The following is a 23,603-nucleotide window of genomic DNA, read 5'->3' as shown; positions in this document are numbered from 1 at the left end:
AAAATATTTACCTTGGCCATAGATAGTAATAATGCTTTTAAAGAATTCTATCTTGATCTCTATAGTTCCACATTTTCGTCTACTGATGAAGATATTAGAAATGTTGTGGAACTATCAGACCTCCCTAATCTGACTACTGTACAAATAAATTCTCTTGATTCTGAGATAACCCTGAAGGAGCTTGGCGAGGTAATTAAGGCCTTGCCTACAGGCAAGGCTCCGGGGCCAGATGGCTTTGCCGCTGAATTGTTTTGATCTTATGCTACAGATCTGGCTCCACTTTGCTAGAAGTTTCTACAGAATCATTAAAGAATGGATAGCTTCCACCAACAATGACGCAAACCCGGATCAGTCTGATTCTTAAATAGGACAAAGATCCAAGGGAGTGTAAGAGTTACCGTCCAATTTCCCTGATCCAGCAAGATGTAAAAATATTGTCCAAAATTTTGGCTAACTGATTAAGTAAAGTTATGATATCTCTTATACATATAGATCAGGTGGGGTTTATTCTGGGTTGTAGCTCGTCTGATAACATTAGGCGTTTCATCAATAACATATGGTCAGTGGTGAATGATCAGACTCCGGTCACTGCCATCTCACTTGATGCCAAAAAGATGTTTGATATGGTAGAATGGGATTATATTTTTAAGATTTTGGAAATATATGGGTTCGGGAACACTTTTATTTGGATGTATTAAGTAAATTTATAGACACCCTGTAGCGGCGGTACAAACAAATGGATTCATTTCAGATTATCTTTTTTACCTGTCAGGCTGAACTTCCATTCTTCATCTGTTGACCGTTGAATGCCAGAGCTTCTTGGTTTTGCATTCCAATATCTCCCATTCATTTAAATAGAAGTGGCCCATCTCTGCTAAATAGTCTCTGGGATGATTTACAAATCGTGGGTATTATTGTTTTATTGTTTGTTCAAGCTTAATGTAGCCTACATCTCTTATGTCTACGCTGTACTTTCTAAAAGTGATTTATAAATAAATCAATAAACTTACATTGGCTAGATATTGATCCTATTCACATAGCGCTTTGACAGGATTGAAAATGAGGCTTTGAGGGATAGACCTATGTAAACGGTCTTGCTGGATTCGAACCGGACTCTCCGGCATGGGAGCCGGGTGCACTAATGAGGAGGCTAAAGGCTACAGCCTATAACATTAGTCACTAGTGAGCCTCATGATGCCAGGGGAGTGAGGTTTACATACTGCACAACTACCTACCAGCTGGCTACCATTACACTCACCATCCTAAAACTCACCTCCATCCCGGTCACGGCACCACTGTAAACTTTCAAGCTCGACCTGCTCTGAGCTGGATTCCAACTGGGGTCTCCAGCATGGGAGGTGGGAGCGCTTAACAAGGAATTGCTAGTGTGCCTGTTAAGGCTAGGGGAGTGAAGTTTACACACTGCACAGCTACCTACCAGCTGCCTCCTGTTACACATAGGCTACCATTTCTTCAGTGATCATGCACTGTATAAAGCTATCAAAAAGCTTATACATCACATGTAACCTTCCACATCTCTTTTTTTTAAAGTAAATTTTCTTGTCGTAACGGTCCAAAAACACTTTTAATAACAACTAATACAACGCCTTGAAGAGACTATACGTCTATCCCTAACAGACATGTCATTCCCGCCAAAAATAAAAGATGGCGCTGCTGTCTCAGAAACAGGCTAAGCCTTCACAGTGAATACGATAAGCTAAGGTGTATTTTTATTTTATGTATAATATGCGTATAGTGCTTCAGTTGTGCGAGTTCAGCTCACAAGTGAGAACTCTGTTGTGATATCACCACTGATCTATAACAATCATATATATTATACAGTATATAGAGATCAGTGGATATCACTCATGTTCAGCAGAGGGCGCGAAAGACCGATGACAAGATGAAGACTCGCCGGATCAGAGAAGAGTGAGAGAATCAACATGGCGATTGGACAAGCAGATAACCAGCATCGTTGCCATAGATACACTGAACAAATGCATTTTTACAGATATTTTGCTATAACCTTTTATGTTTCAGTGAGATTTATACAATGCTTTAAATATTTATTTTGCGTCTGTGTGGGTTATGGGCGTTATTTGTCTGTTTCCTGATCGCCATTACTTGTAAAGCAGGGATGTTTACGGGTTGTAAGTGTGTAAAAGTGTAAGAAATAAGCGCTATTTCATGCGCTTCAAGCTATTCTGTTCAAAAATAAATAAAAAACGTAAAATACCCACAGTGAGTTGTGCATGGCACATCGTGTTGTTTAGATGTTTACAAGATGGATGGTCGAATATATATATATTTTTTCTTCATAGGAAAAAACACAAATGTTGTATCCTTTGCCTCAAGTGAATATTCACATCCCTTGAACTATAATAGTATTACATGTTACTGTAAATACTATGGTATTACCATAGCACTGTATTAATAAATGTATTTTATTTGCATGTTTGTAGCAACTTATAACGTAATGTTATAGCGGCACATAACGTTCATAATGTAATCAGTTTCTCAAAACTTCATAATTATTACATTATGTAAGAGCCCTTTTTACTAAGTGTAACTGGTTATTAAAATGTGCGAAATGTATTACATTATAAACGCACTAAAACATTTTAGATCAAAAAAATTATAATATTGTCATATTCTAAATTTTTTCTAAATAATAGTATACATTTTTAAGGCATTCAAAAAACATTGGTCTTCCTTTTCAATAGTCCAATATTTTAAAATCTAAACCTAGTCACTTTCTAGGCACTGGATTTAAATATTCATACATTTATTATTATTATTATATTTTATTTTTGTTTTTACTACGATACATTACTACTAATATACACTCATTGTGCACTTTATTAGGAACACTTGTACACCTACTGTACTTATTCATGTGATTATCTAATCAGCCAATAATGTGGCAGCAGTGCATAAAATCATGCAGATACAGGTCAGGAGCTTCGGTTAATTTTCACATCAACCATCAGAATGGGGAAAAATGCGATCTTAGTGATTTGGACTGTGACATGATTGTTGGTGCCAGACGGGCTGGTTTGAGTATTTCTGTAACTGATGATATCCTGGGTTTTCACACACAACAGTCTCTAGTATTTACTCCGAATGGTGCCAAAAACAAAAAGCATCCAGTGAGCAGCAGTTCTGTGACAGAAACGTCTCGTTGATGAGAGCGGTCAACAGAGAATGGCCAGACTGGTTTGAGCTGACAGAATGTCTACGGTAACTCAGATAACCACTCTGTACAATTGTAGTGAGCAGAATATCATCCCAGAATGCACAACATGTCGAATGTTGAGGCAGATGAGCTACAACAGGTGAAGACCATGTCTGGAACTTTATTAGGAAGTGTATACACTAACATACATTATACCACTAATAATTATCATAATCATAATATGTTATATATTTGTTTGTATCTATACATGAGCCAAAGACACTTGTAGTCTTCAGTGAAAAGAAGATATACAATTTTTTACATTTGACAGCTAGTTAGTTAGCTATAAAAAAGAACTCCATAGAGGAGCATAGCGCTATAATTATAAATATATTATTCATATATGCAGAATAATATGTATATGTATGTATGTGTATATTTATATATATATATACATTAGGAGTTGCTACACATGTTTTAAGCCTTAATTGACACCAGCTTTCATCCATGCTGCTGCAAATCCTGCTATATCTGTCTGGAGCTTACAGTGTGTTTTACTTCCTGTCAACTCTCTCCATGATCATCTACAAGAGTGAGTGCTTGTTTAACTTTGTTACTGGTTCTGGTTAAAGCAAGAATCACTTATTTCACACAAAATGTATATCACATAATGAAACCATTGCGTGGCAGGTCGTGTGCTAAGTTACCCCGATGGCCAACTCACTCTAGACGTCTTTCTGCTGTTTCTCATGGCTGGATTCGAGGCCTTGAGGGTGTACTGGGGTGAGTCGGACAAAGTTATAGTTTTAGTAATACGTTTACATTTATTTTGGCCTCATGTTGATATCTCTTTCTCAGGGGTCAGGGGGAACCTACAGGAAAGCGAGATCTACACGGGTTCCAATCTGATCGCCACGGGGGCCACAGTGCTGTTGGCACTCTATTTCATAATTTGGCAGTCTTACGTTCTGCGAGCCGATGTCATCATCGGCGCCATCCTGGTCTGCTTGTATGGCCTTACAGGAATCGTTGGGCTTGGAGCTTTGGCACGCTTCACCAGGTTCGAGTACACATGCTTGTAATTTTAGACTCCTTAACTCCTTGCACAAATTCACTGTCTATTTTGCTCAGATGTTGCCCTTTCATACAGTATAGGGGCATCACTGCAGTGTGTTTATTGTGTTTATTTAGAGTCCCACAGACATCTACACCAACCCCTACCCCTAATATAAACTTAACCAAACTCTAACTTTTCCTTACAAAGATTAACCATGGTTTAACTATAGTAGCCATATTAGCACCATGGTATTTTGTAGTTAAATCATAGTAAGCCACAAAATTAAACACCATGCTTAATTGCATTAAAACTATGACTTCCGCCAAAAAACATGGTTACTAAATATTACAATTGGCTAATAAATTTACTGGTTACAAATCAAAATAAACTCCCCAACCTTCACTGCGATGAAATCAAGCTTTATATTCATTTTAGAAGTAGTATCAAAGGAAATATTAATAGTGGAGACTAGAGGTCAACCGATAGTGGATTTTGCCGATACCGATATCTAATGTGGTGGGAAAGGCCGAAAACCGATTAATCGGCCAATAGTTTTTAAAATCCATTTATAGAAAGTTAAAAAAAATTATAATCTTATTCTTTTTTACAATTGTGGGCAAAGACAAAGAGTCCACAATAAATAAAATGTATTTATTTATTATTAATTTATTACAACCAGAAAAAAATTAAGATTTGGTGCATAACGCAGGACTTTTAAGTATAAACAAGCCGAAACACCGGGGACTCTTATTTTAAAATGACAAAATTATGCTAAAATCACCGACAAATATCGCCATAGATTTGTGCAGATAACGATAGTTCAAAAAAGTAACTATCTGCATCGGTTAATCAGTAAAACCGATATATCGGTCTACCTCTATTTAGAAAACAGGATGGAAAAAAAGTAGGACAAAAGGCAGAATCGAACTGGGGTCGTCTGCATGATAAAAAAACAAAGTCACGCTGTCTTAACAACACATACCACAAAAACATTGGATGGAGTTTGTCTATAATTTCAGTGTTTCCACAAGACTATTGGTGTGCAAATAATAGTTTGGCAGATACTATTATTTACAATTGTACCAATAGTCACTCCAAAAATGAAATACATAAACAAAAAAAAAGTTAACAGATTGTTGACACAGTACAAGAATATAGCTATGAAATTAATGTGGAGGCCTTATTCTCATCATTGTCTAGGAGAAACAATTGAGATATTATAGAGATTTCTTATCTCTATAGTTAAAATTGGTTTATATAGTGTCTAAATAAGGGTGTTTCTTCAACTTCGGGCACTTTTAGCACTGCAAAATTCTAGAAAGTAAAGACTCGTTAACAATTTTTCACACTTTCACTTTTATATATATATATATATATATATATATATATATGTGTTGACTAACAATGTCCATCAGTGTTTGTACGGTACATGCATCACAGGATATAATGTATATATATAATGTATACACCACAGTATAATGTGCAGCACATCTCCAATTCTATATTGTGTTCAATAGAATTCTGTGGTGCAAATGACGCTGATAGAAAGATTACATTAGATTACATTTCATTTTCAAATAAAATAACCGACTCCTTTGTTTTGCTAAGCCTAGTTTTATAGCTAACATTTTGTGTCCTCAACAAACACAATTAAATAATATTTTCACACTTTTTGCATAATTTGTCAAAATTATCGCTTGATTAGAAATGATGCCCTTAAAGTGATATTCAACTTGATTTTTCTTTGTTTCCTTCAAACATCGTTTGAAACTTTTGGTTAAAGAGTACACCAGCTTTTGAAAAAAACTTTATTAGGGGCTGTCACGAACCCCGCTCCCTCGCTCCGCCCCCTCGAGCTTCCACGCTCGTTCCGCCTCCTCGAGCTCGCACGCTCGTTTTGCTCCCTCGAGCTCGCACGCTCGTTTTGCTCCCTCGAGCTTCCACGCTCGTTTTGCTCCTACGAGCTCTCATGCTCGTTAGCAGGTCTCCCTCCTCGGGCTCGCATGCCCGCTCTCCTATCACCAGTATTAGTTTCACCCGCACTCGTCCCAATCACTAGATCATTAGTTTCACCTGTACTCGTCTTATCACCCCTTTATTCGTTACACCTGCACCGCTCGTTAGTTCCCCTATAAATACCACAGCACATTCGTCTCACTCCTGTTGGTTATTGTATTTAGTTTCCCGTGTCTTTGCCCCCCGCTAGTCTCGTCTAGTTCTGAACTCCTCTAGTTTACCCCTTAGCTTGCCAGCTCTTGTGTTCCCCTAGCTCCCCTGTTTAGTGTTACTCGTTCCGCTGATTCTTATTACCCCGGCTTTGACCCTACGCTCTTGTTGACCACTCTCTCCTGGATTTGCCCCTTTACCCTATCTTGATTCCCCGGCTTCGACTTAACGCTCACCCTGACCATTCTTCACTGGATTTGCCCTGTTTGTACTGTTGCCTGCTTTGTTGGAATAAAGCAGTTTTCTCCGACATTGTGACTGTCTCGTCTTGTGTTTGTGTGTGCGGGTTAGAAAATAACCAACCTCACCGTAGACAGTCACAATGCCTCGCGCTGAGGATTCGCGCAGCTCAATAGAGCGGAGGTACACGTCACATTCAGCGCGAGGAGCTACTGTTTGGAGAGATGACCACGCGCTCACGGCCCAGGGGCAGCAGGTATGCACTATTTCTGATTTATTTCACCCTGTTTCACCTGTGTCTGCCCCTGAGCCGTTTATGCATTTTGGAGCGCCGTGAGCCTTCAACCTCCTGAGAGGTTTGACCCCCTAGTCCCGAAGCCTGACACGGCCCCAGTCCCGAAGCCTGACACGGCCCCAGTCCCGAAGCCTGTCACGGCCCCAGTCCCGAAGCCCGACACGGCCCCATTCCCGAGGTCTGTCACGGCCCCAGCCTCGAAGCCTGGCACGGCCAGCGAGTCAACGCCCATGCCCGCCACGGCCAACGAGCCAGTGCCCATGCCCGCCACGGCCCACGAGCCAGCGCCCATGCCTGCCACGGCCAACGAGCCAGCGCCCATGCCCGCCACGGCCAATGAGCCAGCGCCCATGCCCGCCACGGCCAACGAGCCAGCGCCCATGTCTGCCACGGTCAGCGAGCCAGCGCCTGTAGCCTCGACCGCCCCAGAGCCAGCGCCTGTAGCCTCGACCGCCCCAGAGCCAGCGCCTGTAGCCTCGACCGTCCCCATGGCCACATCCCCTGTTGGCCGAAGACGTCAGAGAAGGAAGAGGGCCCCTTCTCCCCAGTCTCGTCTTGTGCTCAAGACCGCAGAGGTTCCCTCAGAGTCTTCCACGACTCTGCCGGGCTCTGCTCCGCCCCCAGAGTCTTCCACGACTCTGCCGGGCTCTACTCGGCCCTCAGAGTCTTCCACGACTCTGCCGACCTCTACTCCGCCCTCAGAGTCTTCCACGGCTCTGCCGAGCTCTGCTCCGCCCTCAGAGTCTTCCACGGCTCTGCCGGGCTCTGCTCCGCCCTCAGAGTCTTCCACGACTCTGCCAGCCTCTGCTCCGCCCTCAGAGTCTTCCACGGCTCTGCCAGCCTCTGCTCGCCCCTCAGAGCCCTCGCGGCCTCCGCCTCACGAGCCTCCCAAGGCTCCTCCTCCCAAGCCTCTCAGGGCTTCTCCTCTCGAGTCTTTCAGGGCTCCACCCCTCAAGCCTCTCACAGCTTCGCCTATCGAGTCTTTCATGGCTCCACCCCTCAAGCCTCTCACGTCTTTGCCTCTCGAGTCTCTCAGGGCTCCTCCCCCTCTCAAGCCTCTCAGGGCTTCCCCTCTCGAGTCTTTCAGGGCTCCTCCTCCCCTCGAGCCTCTCAGGGCTCCGTCCCTCGAGTCTTTCATGGCTCCACCCCTCAAGCCTCTCACGGCTTCGCCTCTCGAGTCTCTCAGGGCTCCTCCCCCTCTCAAGCCTCTCAGGGCTTCCCCTCTCGAGTCTTTCAGGGCTCCTCCTCCCCTCGAGCCTCTCAGGGCTCCTCCTCCCCTCGAGCCTCTCAGGGCTCCGCCCCTCGAGTCTTTCATGGCTCCACCCCTCAAGCCTCTCACGGCTTCGTCTCTCGAGCCTCTCAGGGCTCCGCCCCCCAAGCCTCTCGAGCCTTCCAGGACTCTGCCACTAGAGCCTCCTACGGCTCCGCCTCTCGGGCCTCCTACGGCTCCCCCTCCAGAGCCTCCCACGGCTCCACCTCCCGAGCCTCTCACGGCTCTGCTCCCAAAGACTCCAGAGCTTTCTATGGCTCCGCCTCTCGAGCCTCCTACGGCTCTACCCCCGAGACTACAGAGCCTGCCAGGTCGTCACCTCGGGGACCTCCCACGGCGCCACCTCCCTTGGCTCCACCTCCAGAGCCTTCCAGGCCTACCTCGCTAGAGCCTCCCACGGCACCACCGTCATTGGCTCCACCTCCTGAGCCTTCCAGGCCTCCACCTCCAGAGCCTTCCAGACCTACCCCCCTAAAGCCTCCCTTGGCTCCACCTCCAGAGCCTTCCAGGCCTTCGCTCCTAAAGCCTCCTTCGGCTCCACCTCCAGAGCCTTCCAGGCCTTCGCCCCTAAAGCCTCCTTCGGCTCCACCTCCAGAGCCTTCCAGAACCCCACCTCCAGAGCCGCCTACAGTGCCGCCTCTGACGGCACCGCCTTTCACGGCTCAGCCCGGACTTCCTGACCCCCTTCCTGTCCTGTGGCCTCTTCCCTGGCCTCCGGACCCTATTCCTGTCCGGTGGTCACCTTCCAGACCCCCGGACCCAGTCCCTGTCCTCCAGTCGCCTTCCAGACCCCCTGACCCAGTCTCTGCCCTTTGGATGCCCCCTAGATCTCCCGACCACCCGCCTGTCCGCTATGTTCCCCATGACCTTGCCTTGAAACTGCCCATTGACCCCATGGACTGTCTCATTTCCCTCTGTGCCCCTTGGACTGCCCTCAATTTTGTTTGTGTGTTTTGTGGGTTGTCTGTTCAGGGTTTTTTGTTTGTTGGGATCGTCCAGCACCACTTCCCAGAGGTCGCGCTCCTCGCAACAGAGCGCGGCCATCAGGAGGCGTCCGTTTTAGAGGGGGGAGTACTGTCACGAACCCCGCTCCATCGCTCCGCCCCCTCGAGCTTCCACGCTCGTTCCGCCCCCTCGAGCTCGCACGCTCGTTTTGCTCCCTCGAGCTCGCACGCTCGTTTTGCTCCCTCGAGCTTCCACGCTCGTTTTGCTCCTACGAGCTCTCATGCTCGTTAGCAGGTCTCCTTCCTCGGTCTCGCATGCCCGCTCTCCTATCACCAGTATTAGTTTCACCCGCACTCGTCCCAATCACTAGATCATTAGTTTCACCTGTACTTGTCTTATCACCCCTTTATTCGTTACACCTGCACCGCTCGTTAGTTCCCCTATAAATACCACAGCACATTTGTCTCACTCCTGTTGGTTATTGTATTTAGTTTCCCGTATCTTTGCCCCCCGCTAGTCTCGTCTAGTTCTGAACTCCTCTAGTTTACCCCTTAGCTTGCCAGCTCTTGTGTTCCCCTAGCTCCCCTGTTTAGTGTTACTCGTTCCGCTGATTCTTATTACCCCTGCTTTGACCCTACGCTCTCGTTGACCACTCTCTCCTGGATTTGCCCCTTTACCCTATCTTGATTCCCCGGCTTTGACTTAACGCTCACCCTGACCATTCTTCACTGGATTTGCCCTGTTTGTACTGTTGCCTGCTTTGTTGGAATAAAGCAGTTTTCTCCGACATTGTGACTGTCTCGTCTTGTGTTTGTGTGTGCGGGTTACAGGGGCAAAATTGTTTGGTTTGGTGGAAATGACGCCACATCTGTAGAACAGTCGTCATTTTTGAAAAACCGTTTTCATATGTTAAATAATGAAATGGTTTATATTTATGTCACTCTTTGTTTAGATGAGTAAACATTTGTATTTTATTTTTTATAATGGATTGTCACAGTTTAATATGGAAAGTCTGGTTCTGGGACAAGTCTAAAACTTTGCTCATAAAAGACATGTGAAAAATGGCAAAAATAAATGATGATGGCCTGGTAAAAATTTTCCAATTGAGTTTTAATGTGACCATATAACAAAAAGAAAACAATCTGTTAGCCTAGTTTCCATACAAATCAACCTATGGGGCTTAAAAGTGCCCAAAGTTGAAAAAACACTAATCCAATTAAACTAAAACATATGACAACATCATATACTATAATATGTTTCATTTAAGTATCAGCTTATCAGTCGGAGATGTTTTTATTCTTCTTCTAAAATCCCTTAAAAGAAATACAAATAGTCAGAAATGAAACAATTTTGACATACAGTAAGAGTATAAAGATTTACATAGTGGAAAGAATTGCTCAGATAATTTTGTCTTGGAAGAATTTAATAGAAAATCTTGAGATTTGACTTTTGTTTTGCAGATCTCAAGAACTTTAAAGGAAATGTTATGAGTAAATTGTTTGGTGTAAAGCAATATTGAAATGGTTTATTTAACTCTTTGTTTTGATGATCATAGTTTTAAACATGTAGTCATTTGTATTTTTTACAATTAAGTTTCATAGTCTGGGTCTGGGACAAGGGTAAAACAATACAATTTGTACATAAAAGTCATTTAAAAAGTACCAAAAATAAATGATGAAGGCCTGGTGAAAAGTTTCCATGTCACTTTTAATGCGATCTTCATATAACAAAAATGATAAAGATGAAATCTGTTTGTTTTAATAAAATAAAATAAAAACCTTGGGACATGAAAGAGACTGAAGTTCAAGAACCTCCCAAAGAGTCTTTTAAAGGGTTTGAATAACTTGAGTTTGATGTAAATGCTCTCATTGGGAAAAGGAACATCTTTTGAAAGATGCCACATTGTATTCAAGCTGGCAGAACAACAATAGCTGAGCATCGGCATAAGAACGATCTCCATTGAAATTCACATCAATATTTCAGCATGGTCAAACACCATAAGCTCCTTTCTTTCAAACCCAGAAATTGCAGTTCATAATTCCCATTTGTACTGACTACTCGTCTACTACTACTACGACTACTGACTACTAAGTGTGGTGTGGAGGTCGTATATAACCACCTCAAATCTAGATCTTAAGACCTGCATCCAGTGCTTGGCTCCTTATCAGCTTGAAGCGACTGCTGCCACCCAGACTGTCATCACACTCAAGACAAAAGAATCTTAAATGAGCGTGGGGACAAAGCAGGAGACACAGTAAATCTGTCCGCCCACACCAGGCCACAGATACTGTTATCAGCCTCCTGAAAAAGCCACACTTTAATAATTCAAACACGAAGACTGGCAGTCCGAAAATTTGCCGATTTTCAGCAACAGAGTCTCTATTCAGAAACAGAGACTGAGGCAACACACCCACCTGTAGGAAAGAAAAAAACACAAATTATAATTGTACTTTTCATATTAGTTGTTTTGCCTAGACAGTAAATGAAGAACAAATAGAGACTTTTGATTAGCTTTAGAGAAGAGGACCCCAGTAATCTCACGCGTGTCTTCTCTAGAGTTTCAGAAGAGATCTCAACCATGTCTCAAATATCGTCGAATATCAGAGATCTCAAGATTTCCATTCAAATTCTTCCAAGACCAGATTATCTATTCACTTCCATTTTAAAGTTTGTGCTTTCCAATGCATTTATGCATTATGACCAAAACTGAACAAATGCTTTAAAATTTGCAGACAAATCAGAACTGTTCTGTTTTGATAATTGCACTGTACATATTACTGCAGTCAGTAAAAGCTCATCAAATAGCCATGTGTCATATGTCATTGGATACTTGGAAATATAGCGAGTAAAAGTATATGTCTTTGACAATTGCTGTATGTTGGTGTTGCTTATATGCCGTGTTTTTGCTTAAAACTTTTCGGAAAATAAACGAAACATACAATATCATATGCCATTACTAAGAGGATGCGATTATCTTTCAAACGAGCCCACACACAAGGTAATCGGATGCATAGTTCTTTAGATAATCCACATGAAGCACAATGTTACATATGGCCACCAGGAGATGGCGCCAAATACCTGACACAGACTCAATGATGACTCAAATGGCACAGAATGAAAGTCATTCATTGTAATCCTGTTACTAAAATCATGTCTCCATGTTATGCAAACCTTTAGTCATTGTTGTGTTTGAATGTGTAATTATTTATTATGTACAATTATGTTTTATTTGTTTGGAGAGGCATTAGAACATTATGATAAATTATATATGTAATGCTTTAACTTTTGATTGCTTTGTCATACCAACACATTATTTTTCTCAGATACAGCTGACATGATTGGAAACAAAACCAAAGCAGTTTTTCTGAGCCACTTATTTTTACACCCAGAGATATGTAATGTCAAATCAGGAAAAATTTGAATAAAAGTAATTTTTTTGTGTGATTTTTCAGCAGTTTCTTAGGCTGAGAGTCTCAGAATGTATCATGATCTATATCATTAAAACATTTGAAATGTTTTCTTTACAATGATACTGAACATGTACCGAACCCTCCTTGTGCTTTTGTTTTTTTTCAAGCTATAAACATTTAATATTGGGTATGCTATGAAATCTTTAAAAACGCCTTCAGAGGGGGCCTGGGTAGCTCAGCGAGTATTGACGACGACTATCACACCTGGAGTCGTGAGTTCGAATCCAGGGTGTGCTGAGTGACTCCAGCCAGGTCTCCTAAGCAACCAGATTGGCCCGGTTGCTAGGGAGGGTAGAGTCACATGGGGTAACCTCCTTGTGGTCACTATAATTTTGTTCTCGCTCTCAATGGGGTGCGTGGTTAGTTGTGCGTGGATGCTGTGGAGAATAGCTTGAAGTCTCCACATGCGCTATGTCTCCGCTGTAACGCACTCAGCAAGCCACGCGATAAGATGTGCGGATTGACATCTCAGACGAAAAGACTGTCTTTAACGAGGTTTACTTTCTAGAGTTCAAAGTACTAATCTAAAACTGCCTGAAGTAACACCATTTATTTACATTCAGGATCAATGTGAATGTCACATGCAGAGGTCTTGTACTTAAAAAGTCTGGTTTCTCATTAAATGAATTATGCATGCAAATAATTATGTTTTGCATTGAACTTGTACTATAAGTTGAGTTTGTTTGGTGTGATGTTTGTGCTCCGTAAATGTTTCTTGTATTAACCATGTCTTATTTCCCCCCCCAGTTAGACAGTGTTTGCCTCCTCATCACATCTCAACAGCAACTGCTGCAATTTAATGGCAGTATATACTACATTTCCTACAATGTACCACGGGATCTGCTTTACTCATGTTGTAAAGCCATGAGGAGGTGCCAGAGACTTGTTGCTATGCAACAAAGTACTACTTCATAATCTGTAAACCCTTGAACTTTGAGTATATTTTTATACAATGTTTGGGCTTTTTAAAATAAATGATCTTATTTTAAGTGAGTCATTTGAGGTGATTAATATCATTCTTTATCAGTAACAACCTGTTATTATTGGTGTTTGCAGAAATGGTGAAAATCTAGGTCACACTTTTCTTCAGGCTGCTTGTAAACACTTCAAATTAGTGCCTATTATACTGTCTTGAATGTCTTTGTTGTAGCGGTTAGTTTTTCCGAGCAAGTTGTTACATTTATTCTTAATGTAGTCTTTTTTTATCATGTAATGTAATCAGATTTGATTTGTGTTTTGCAGTCAGTTGTTTTGGTTACACTTTAAAATAAGGTTTAATTTGTTAACATTGGTTAACAACATTAGTTACCATGAACTAACAATAAACAATACTTATTAAGCATTTATTAATCTTAGTTAATGTTTTAATGTTATTTTCAACATATACATTTTAAAAATTAAAGCCTGTATTGGTAACATTAGTTAACGCACTATGAACTAACACAAACTAACAATTAACAAAGATGAATAAATGCTTTGAAAATATATTGTTCATTGTTTTTTCATGCTACCTAATGCATTAACTCATGTTAACAAATGGAACATTATTGTAAAGTGTAACCATTGTTCTACTGTAGAGGGTTCATTAAAATGTTATTTAAACGAAAAAAGAATGTAAGTGAATGTAAAAATGCTACAGTAAAAAACTACCTTAACATATAGGGTTAAAATGTATATTATATTTAACAAGACAATACATGTAGTTTTACAGTAAAATATTAAAAACTACAGTAAAAACAATTTTTTAGACAGTATAATTAACTATAGAAAATTATGTTATGAGAATACATGCACTTTTTGGGTAAAATATAGTTAAAATTATGGTGAAAATAAAATTGATATTTATAGTCTCAGAAGGTTAGTACAGTTGAAGTCAGAAGTTTACATAAACTTATAAACACCACAGATTTCATATTAGCAAACTATAGTTTTAGCCAGTCATTTAGGACATCTAATTTGTGCATGAAGTTAACAGTGCCTTTAAGCAGCTTGGAAAATTCCAGAAAATTATATCAAGCGTTTAGACAATTAGCTTCTGATAAAGGTGTACTGAACTGGAGTTGTGGATGTATTTTAAGGCTTCAAACTCAGTGCCTCTTTGCTTGACATCATGGGAAAATCAAACTAATCAAACTATCAGCCAAGACCTCAGAAAAACATTGTGGACCCACAGAAATCTGGTTCATCCTTGGGAACAATTTCCTAATGCCTGAAGGTACCACGTTCATCTGTACAAACAATAGTATGCAAAGGGACAACGCAGCCATCATACAGCTCAGGAAGGAGACGCATTCTGTCTCCTAGAGATGAACATAGTTTGGAGTGAAAAGTGCAACTCAATCCCAGAACAACAGCAAAGGACATTGTGAAGATGCTGGAGGAAACAAGTAGACGAGTATCTATATCCACAGTAAAACAAGTCCTATATAAACATGACCTGAAAGGCTGCTCAGCAAGGAAGAAGCCACTGCTCCAAAACCACCATAAAAAAGCCAGACTACAGTTTGCAAGTGCACATGGGGTCAAATATCTTACTTTTTGGAGAAATGTTCTCTGGTCTGATGCTTGCAAGTTCTGACTTTAACTGTTAATAACGTTTTCATAATTTCATAATATAAATGGTAGTGAACCGTAAAAAAAAAAATACAGGCACCAAAATTACATTCCGAAATTATTGAAACATGGTCATTTTATTTTTTTACAGTGAATTTCTGGCAACCACAGCTGCCGGTATTTTACCGTAATAATTTTTTTTTTTACAATTATCTGCAATTATAATGTTTGTTGTTGTGTGATAGCTGCAGTTCCTTACATTCAACTCTATGAAAACTACATTCAAACATGCAAATCACAAATACTTTAAATCGTTCAATCACACCAATGAGCAGGTATAGTTTTTCAAGCCATTTTGTCAAAAACTACTTTTTAATAAGTGATTATTTTGAACCGTTTTAATAGATTTAAAGAAAAGATTTGACTAGAACTGGCTCTTTTTTCAGTAGTGAAGGTAACCCTGAGAATGTGAGAGTTTTCTGGTGTCATAGTTCTGTCCTCTGATGTTAATTATAAACCAAAACTCAAGGCTCCCAAAGTCAAACACTCTATTGGTCTGTGTGCATGCACTGCAGTTCAGCAACCTGTCTGCATACCAATGGGCTTTAACATTGTGGGTGTGTGTGTGTGTGGGGACAAAGGACACTTCAATGAAACACAAAAGGAGATGTTAGGCAGAAAATGAATCTCAGTCACCATTCACTTTCATTATATGGAAAAAAGATGCAGTGAATGGTGACTGAGATGATTATTCTGCTTAACATCTCCTTTTGTGTTCCACAGAATTAAGAAAGTTATACAGGTTTAGAACAACAAGAAGGTGAGTAAATGAAGTCAGAATTTTTATTTTTGGGTAACTATTCCTTTAATACAAGCTTTCCTGCATCCTGATTAAGCCGAAAGAGAAGTGACTTTTCTGAGTAATGCTCAGCGTCCAGCTGATATTCAAACCTATCCAATGTTCCACCCTGTTTCTTTTCTTTCACAACATTCCTCTCCGTCATCATACTGGGTTACAGAACTGGACCGGGAACAGGAATTCGTCTACTTGGCAGCTGGCTGGTAAACACTCCCAAACAAAAGTCAAACAATAACATACATATTCTGTTATATTTCAATGGTTGTTGTGAATTCAGTCAGGAATTTCCTATTAACCCTCTGTTGCACGATGTTGCCACTGGGTACAAACCCTTTTCTTTTCAAGCACATGATGCATTTACGATGGCAATCATATGGTTCATAATTAAGATAGGAATTTAAAATAAACCACAGGATGTCCTGGTGATCAATTATAAATATTATTCTGGAATGATGCACCTTATAAAAGCATTCTTAAATTATTTTTCATTCATCCAAAACATGATATGGTTTTTTCAATGTGAGTAAACATATTTGTTTTTACATTTAGTGTCCTTTATTTGTCAGATATGAATATTTTATTTTTTTTTGTAATTAAATACTTTTTATAGGATGCTACTTAATATTTAAGTAGTACAATTATTTAAGGTTAGCAGTTAAATCTATTACATTAAGAAATATTTTGTGTTCAATACAAGTTAAGCTTAATTAACAGAAATATGTGGCATAATGTTGATTACCATAAAAGGTTATTTCGACTCGTCCTTTCTTTACCTTAAAAAAAGCAAAAATGGAGGTTACAGTGAAGCACTTACAATGGAAGTGAATGGGGCCAAATTTAAGTGGGTTTAATGGACAACATGTGATGCTTATAATTTTATAAAAGCACTTTCGTGAATTCTTCTGCTAAAACTCTGGTATTAGTTGAACTGAAAAGTTGTTTAAATCATCATCTTTGCAGAATTAAAGGGTTTTTGGTGTTGTAAAGTTATAAAATTACATATAACTAGTAAGCAATTTATCACACGTTTGTTTGCGTCTTGTGGCAGTGCTTAAAAATAAAATAGAAACAGTGAGTATTTTAACATATACGGATTGGCCCCATTGACTTCCATTGTTAATGCCTCACTGGAATCTCATTTTTAATAATTTTTTTTGAAAACAACAAGGTATATGTTGAAATTAATTTGTGTTGTAATCAACAGTAACCCTGGATTTTCCATTACAATTATTATTATTATTATTTATTTATTTATTTAGCTGTTTTTATGACATCAGTAAACATGGATTGTCAATTAATTTCACTGCACATTTTTAAATGAATAAAAACCTTGTTTTTAACCCCCATTGACGCACAGTGTTGCCTACAGGCATCATGCATCATGCATCATGCATGTGACCTATAAAGGTATAATATTTTTTATAATATAATTTTTATTTTTGCAATGAGGTCTATTGCAAGACATGTGAGTCAAGAATGTTTCCTTGCTTTTATAACTTGTGCAGTAGAGGAAGTTTTTCTTTTGTTTAGAGCTACAGGGTGAAGTCCTATTAATATCCCACCCATGACAACATTTGTTTTATGTTTATCCAGAAAGACTGCATTAACAGTGCGTGCGTTCATATGCAGGCTCCGCCCCTCTCTCGCGCTGCTGGTAGACTCACCTGCGCCACTCAACTGTCACTCTCGCTCGAGCGCACTTGTAGCGGTCTACTTTTCTCCCTCACAAAAAGACGTTTGTATAGAGTTTTTACGTTAACAGAGAGACAACAAGGTCTTCCACGTCGGCCTGGCTAATATATCGCGCCGTCTTTGGAGCAAACTTCACACCTGTTTACAGACTGAGATGGAGAACTGAAGAGTTTATCACAGGAGTTTTGGAAACGCGACGAATCATCGGCGGACCTTTCTCTCAGCTTGAGGGGTGAGTGAACGTCCATCCATCCATCCATCCATCTTCAACCGCTTATCCGAAATGGGTCGCGGGGGAAGCAGCTCCAGCAGGGTCCCCAAACCTCCCTATCCCGAGCCAAATTAACGTTTGTGAATGTGAGTCAACGTTTACATCTTAATTTTCACCCCAGGTGTCTGAAAGCCTTAACGTCAAACCTTAACGCTTGCGTAGAAAGTAGGAAGATCTCGTTGATCTACAAGTGCAGAAAGGAGCGTTTTAGTTTTGACGCGTCACGTCACACTTGCGGTTTAGACACCTGTGAAACTTTCAGTGATGCGCGCAGCCGCTACATATGCGTCCCGGCGTTGCGTCACGCAAATACGCAAACTTTTTCCTTCGCGTTGTTTTTGGTTATTGCAATACAAGTCCTTAGAAGTCTACAGTGGCTCAGTTGTGTGAAAATGAGAAGTTTGTCATGCATATACATTAAAAAAATGGTATTTTGTCAACAAATGTCGAGTTGCTTTCAGTTAAAGTTTATTAAAATCATAAAACAACCTGTCATAACAAGTCTGCCTTCTCTATGTGTGACACTGAGTACGCTGTGACTTAGAGTAGATGTGGTGACACTTTACAATTACCTTCATTAATATGTCATTTACAAACGTTGTGTAGTGCTTAAAAATTAGGCATCACTTTATTCGCTTCTATATGAATATTTTTCTTAGTTTGAGCAAATATAACAGTGCAGACAGCAATACAATGCATACACACTGGCGGGGCCAGAAGGGTGGCACGGGGTGGCGGGTACCACCATAAAAATGAGCTTTGCCACCCCAACTCAGACCCTGCTTGCATCCTGGTGACGGTGTGCAACCAGTGGCGGAGCCAGGGGGTGGCCCTTAATACAATAATGCACCACGTGTTAAGCAGTTACACTGTTGGCATGAAGGAAAGATGGAATTTCTGATATAACCAGAAAGAATGTGATTAAAAAAATACTAATTTGAAATCTAGCGGCACTTGTTAATATTCGACCTCCAGCACAAAGTTTCTTTCGCTTTCTGTTTTCACGCTCCCTATTATTGAGTTAAGCTTAAGGTAAAGCTTGACTTAACTACATGCTGTGAACTGGCATATAGTGAAAATTCATGACGGGATGGCAAAGGAGAACACGAGTGGGGAGGTGATTTCCATGATCAAAGGTTTGTTGTGAAATCCTAAAAGACGTGTAAAAAAAACATGATGATAATCCATTCATATTTGGAGAGAAAATCTAGAGGTCAGTAATACATACATCTATATCTCTCCCCTATAAAATATTTTGAATAATCATATAATCATTCTAATCTAATGCATCTCAATCTTAACTGTAGGCTATTATGTCCCGCATTAAATAGAATTTAACTTTTAACAACGTAAAACACCAACTGAACTGTTAATATTGCGTAGTTTGACACCTACGTTTATTATAGTGCCATATAGGCTAATTTATGCGAATAGAGGAAGATTTTATATTTCAAAAAATTGAAACGCTAGTATTTATAAAAGTGAACTCTGCATTAGACATATATTTTTGACAGTCTTGATTAAAAAATGTGCTTTTTTTTTGTTCACAGAATTATTGGGCAAGGTTAATTAAAAGAATAGCAATAATAGAGAATTAAAGGCAATAATTAGTCAATAATACATAGGCCTAATGTTTTTGGTAATTTGTTAAAATTGATTTAATTTAATGTTTTGTTTTTGTTCTGGTAATTTATATATATAAAAAAAACATTTGTTTGGTAATTAATATTTTTATTTGAATGTTTTTTTTTTTTGTTGCATCTAGCAATTTATATAATTGATCAAACCCAGAGAATGCTGCTGGTATGTTTCAAAAGTAAGCTATAAAAAATAATTTAATTTAGTCTTGGGCTAATGTTAGTATTCTAATAAAGCCCATTGTAGCTTTTCTTCTTGTGTATTTATTTGTCATTTAATACACCTGCTGCGTGGAAGGTTGTGATTTTAAAAAGCATACTGAAATATCTTTACAGTGGAGAGGTAGTTAGGTGCTAATTTTGTCATGGAGCGAACACGGAGGGGGTTCTTTAATCCAGGAGCGTGGAGCAAGCGAGGAGCGGGAAATGGACAACTCCACTCACAGGCTCTGCCAATAACCGATAGTTCCAAAAAGCAACCATCGGCACCGATTAATGGGTAAAACCGATATATCGTCTACCTCTACTTTAAACCCTCCAAAAATGGGTCCCATTCACTTCCATTGTAAGTGCCTCACTGTAACCTGTGAATGTGCCCGGTTTTGCAACATACATTTGACCTTGTATACGCACCTAATTTTATAACATACATTTGACTACAGACCAAAATATGTGCCCATTGCAGTTGATCGGCATTGCAATTTACAACTACAACAAACTACAGTTGATATTTGGCACAATAATCAAATATTTGTGCTGCATATTGTTATATCTCTATAGTATGTTCTTTAGAGTTGTTATATTTTCCTCTCTTTACTTTGGGTGGTTTGACAATCGGGACCAGTTCCAGGTGGGCGTGTCGTAATTGCATTTTAAAACAACAATGTCAGTGTGATCCGAATAGGATTGCTCGATCAATCACAAATCTAAACCTTCACTCTCCTATCTAACTTATCTAACTTCTGGATGGCAAACAAGCGACATAAACGTCCCTCTTGTTACTCTGTCTGCCCTCATTACAATACCTTTAAACACATTTATCATGTGGCCCACAGTCCTTTATGCCCCATTACGGATGGACTGAATGACTCACTATAGTAGCTACTCAGGCTTTTTTGCTCGGCGGTTATGCTTGATTCGCATTATAAAGCCAATTCTCCCCTGCAGGGCAAAGGTCCCACGGACATTATCTCGGTTTGCACATCTGTTTGAGGAGGCATTACATAATTTACTGAAGTCAATAAAGGTAAGCTTAATGGTCATGGGGGGGCTGATTTTTTTGTTTATAGCTTTTAAAGCTTCCATAGATCAGAGCTGAGCGTAAGCGCTGAGTTTACTCGATTCAAACCAGGCTCACTGGATCTGCGGTCTATTATTGGATATAACTTTACACATTTAAGTGTTTTATCACACTAAAATCACATTAACATGTACTATGTTTACACTTTGCGGCTATATTTTGAAACAGTGAGTATTTGAATGTTTATGTACTGGCCACATTCACTTCCTTCATTGTAAGTGCCTCACTGTAACTGTGTTTTTTTGATGTTGACTTTTTTGTGTGGAAATCAACATTATGCCACAAATGCTTTTAATTGAACCTAACTTCAATTGAACCCGGAATATTCCTTTAAACAAAAACAAAAAAAAAAGTTAACCTAAAAAAAATTGAAAGATAATGCAAAGGTCGTTTTCCCTCCCATGCAACTACAATGAACAGGACTGAAGCTTTCAAGCTTTAAAAAGTAAGGAATAAATAAGGGTACCGATACTTTTTTTTAGGCACTCGCCGATATCGAGTCCGATGCCTGATTTATATATTTTTTTCAACAGTTTATTTCAGTGTTATAATCAATAAGGTATTTAAATAAATTAATTCATTAAAACGTAAATCAAATGAAAGTATAACAATTCATTTTCAACATAATATTGTATTATTTTTATCAAACGAAGAGCTTTTATACAAAACCTCACAACACAATCCAGATTTTATAAAAGTAGCTTCCCACTATGGAAAAGCCGGTAACTATGTGACTCAAAGTGATTATTAGTTCATGAGCGTGGTTTCGGACCCCATTCCAGTACCAGTAGTGATATTGGGACATACCTATTATAAAGGATGCAAAAGCACCATAAAAGTAAGTCTTCCAAGTCTTCTGAAGACATACACGTGGCCAGGAGGAGGTCGAGGCCGGGCCATGATGATGCAGGCCTGCCCCAGTCAGGCTAATGAAGCCCAGGAGAGGGATAAAGGCAGTTTGGGAGAGAGAGAGCTATAGGCAGCTGTCCTGTATGTGTGTGTGTGTTATTTTGCTTTAAGTTAATCATTCAATTATTATTTATGTTGACAAGCCATTTCCCGCCTTTTCCTTCTACCCTGTTACAAGATGGTACCTTTTATTCTCTGAATAAATTATTTTGGGGTGAACTATTCCTTTAATCAAGCCTGGAATGGGGTGAAATCTGATTGGTCAAGGTGACCCTGATTGGAATTGGTATTATTTCGCATTACTGAACCAATTTGTACAACGTACAATAGAGGAGTCTAACTCAGACTCCCATCTGAGGCTGATTGTTTTTGTTCGGTCACCTAAGAGAAAGTAAATTAATTACATGCTCATGTTCCTCGTAAAAAAGACAGCACTGCTCTTTCTGTGGTGTGTTGAAGTGGTGGGAAACTGATGTGGTCATTAAGGTATATGATTTCTTGGATTTAGACGTGAGAGACCTGTTTGTTTTGGTTTGTGCGTTCTTAATTGACGACTTGCGTGTTTTAGTTAATGAGGACTCTTGATTCAGAGTTTAAGAATTGGCTTCTTTTCAATTCACAAGTTGGTATTTGAATTTATTTGGCCACACCCCTTGGATGCTGAAGTGGAATTGATTGAATTGCAATTCAGTATAGTCACACACTATAGGAATGCCTTTGATTCAAGAAGTGTTGTGACAAAATATAAACATCAAAACAGGTTTTAAATGGGCCATAAAGCACCACAAAATGTCCACAACATTGTTTTCAAATAATGTATATAAATCTTCCACCATACCATAGTGCATAAAATGATAATTTATGAACATAATAAAAAATACATAAATCAAGTGCAAACATTGATTGTTAATATCATGTAATGTTTCTGGAAATACTCTAAATGTTGTGTGTATAACATGTTGATGGGTAATTAATACTAAGAAATGAAATGCAGTAATAAAGGAGTATTTCGGGTTCAATACCAGTTAAGCTCAATTAACAGCATTTGCGGCATAATGTTGAATACCACTAAAATGTATTTTGACTCGCCCCTCATTTTCTTTTAAAAAAAGCATCAATTTGGGTTCAAGTGAGGTACTTACAATGGAAGTGAATGGGGGCCAATCCGTAAACGTTAGAATTCTCACTGTTTCAAAAGAACAGCCACAAGACATAAACAATATATGCATTAACACGATTTTAGTGTGATAAAATCCCTTACTAACCTTTTCTGTGTAAAGTTATAGCCAATTTTACAACTTCATTGCCAAGATGGTGTAGTCAACAAACCCTGAAACTCTAAAATTACTGTAAAAATTATGATTTAAAAAACTTTCATCTCAAAAAAATACACAGGTTTTAACAGAAGAATTAATGTAAATTATAAGCTTCACTTTTCTGCCTTTAAACCCTCCAAAAATTGGCCCCCATTCACTTCCATTGTAAGTGCTTCACTGTAACTGCAATTGTTGATTTTATTTAAAGAAAAGGACAATTTAAGTTAATTATTAATAGTAATCCACTACAAATTACTAATTTATTTATCTAAAATTGTAATCGGATTACTTTACAAATTACTTCATTACAAAAGTAATTACATTACTAATTACTTTACTTTTAAGTTACTTTCTAAAACACTTTTCGCTCAACAAATTAATAATAATATAAATTTTTTGTTTGTTGTTACACACAATCAGGGTTGGGGAGTAACGGAATACATGTAAT

The 23,603-nt window shown here is 39.4% G+C and overlaps 2 protein-coding genes across 3 annotated transcripts in view; both read left to right on the top strand.

The window, feature by feature from the left end:
- The first annotated feature begins 2,325 nt into the window (after positions 1-2,325).
- On the top strand, positions 2,326-13,928 carry LOC127638377 (transmembrane protein 80-like). Of its 2 annotated transcripts, XM_052119871.1 has the most exons (5): positions 2,326-2,338; positions 3,674-3,767; positions 3,866-3,958; positions 4,034-4,235; positions 13,366-13,928. In XM_052119871.1, the coding sequence occupies exons 2-5, from the start codon at positions 3,683-3,685 to the stop codon at positions 13,367-13,369; spliced, it is 384 nt and encodes a 127-aa protein (XP_051975831.1). In that variant the 5' UTR covers positions 2,326-2,338; positions 3,674-3,682; the 3' UTR covers positions 13,370-13,928. The 2 variants fall into 2 exon arrangements, with proteins under 2 accessions (XP_051975831.1, XP_051975830.1); XM_052119870.1 differs by lacking the exon at positions 2,326-2,338 and having other exon boundaries at positions 2,834-3,767.
- A 3,774-nt stretch (positions 13,929-17,702) lies between these two features.
- The window catches only part of eps8l2 (EPS8 like 2), a 52,389-nt gene continuing 46,488 nt past the window's right edge, over positions 17,703-23,603 (top strand). The window contains exon 1 of the mRNA XM_052119433.1: positions 17,703-17,954. The gene's annotated coding sequence lies outside the window, so the exon portion shown is untranslated. The remainder of the gene's footprint in view (positions 17,955-23,603) is intronic.

Source organism: Xyrauchen texanus, chromosome 46 (genome assembly GCF_025860055.1).
Source record: "Xyrauchen texanus isolate HMW12.3.18 chromosome 46, RBS_HiC_50CHRs, whole genome shotgun sequence".
Taxonomy (NCBI): domain Eukaryota; kingdom Metazoa; phylum Chordata; class Actinopteri; order Cypriniformes; family Catostomidae; genus Xyrauchen; species Xyrauchen texanus.
The sequence above is the reverse complement of the archived record's forward strand: the minus strand, read 5'-3'. Positions and strand labels throughout refer to the sequence as shown.

What these genes read in the sequence shown, in the direction of transcription:
- LOC127638377 (XM_052119871.1), top strand. Translation starts at nt 3,683, where the DNA reads ATGCTGCTGCAAATCCTGCTATATCTGTCTGGAGCTTACAGTGTGTTT. An exon ending in CTCCATGATCATCTACAAGA is followed by an intron (nt 3,768 to 3,865) that starts GTGAGTGCTTGT and finishes ATTGCGTGGCAG; the next exon opens with GTCGTGTGCTAAGTTACCCC. An exon ending in GGCCTTGAGGGTGTACTGGG is followed by an intron (nt 3,959 to 4,033) that starts GTGAGTCGGACA and finishes TCTCTTTCTCAG; the next exon opens with GGGTCAGGGGGAACCTACAG.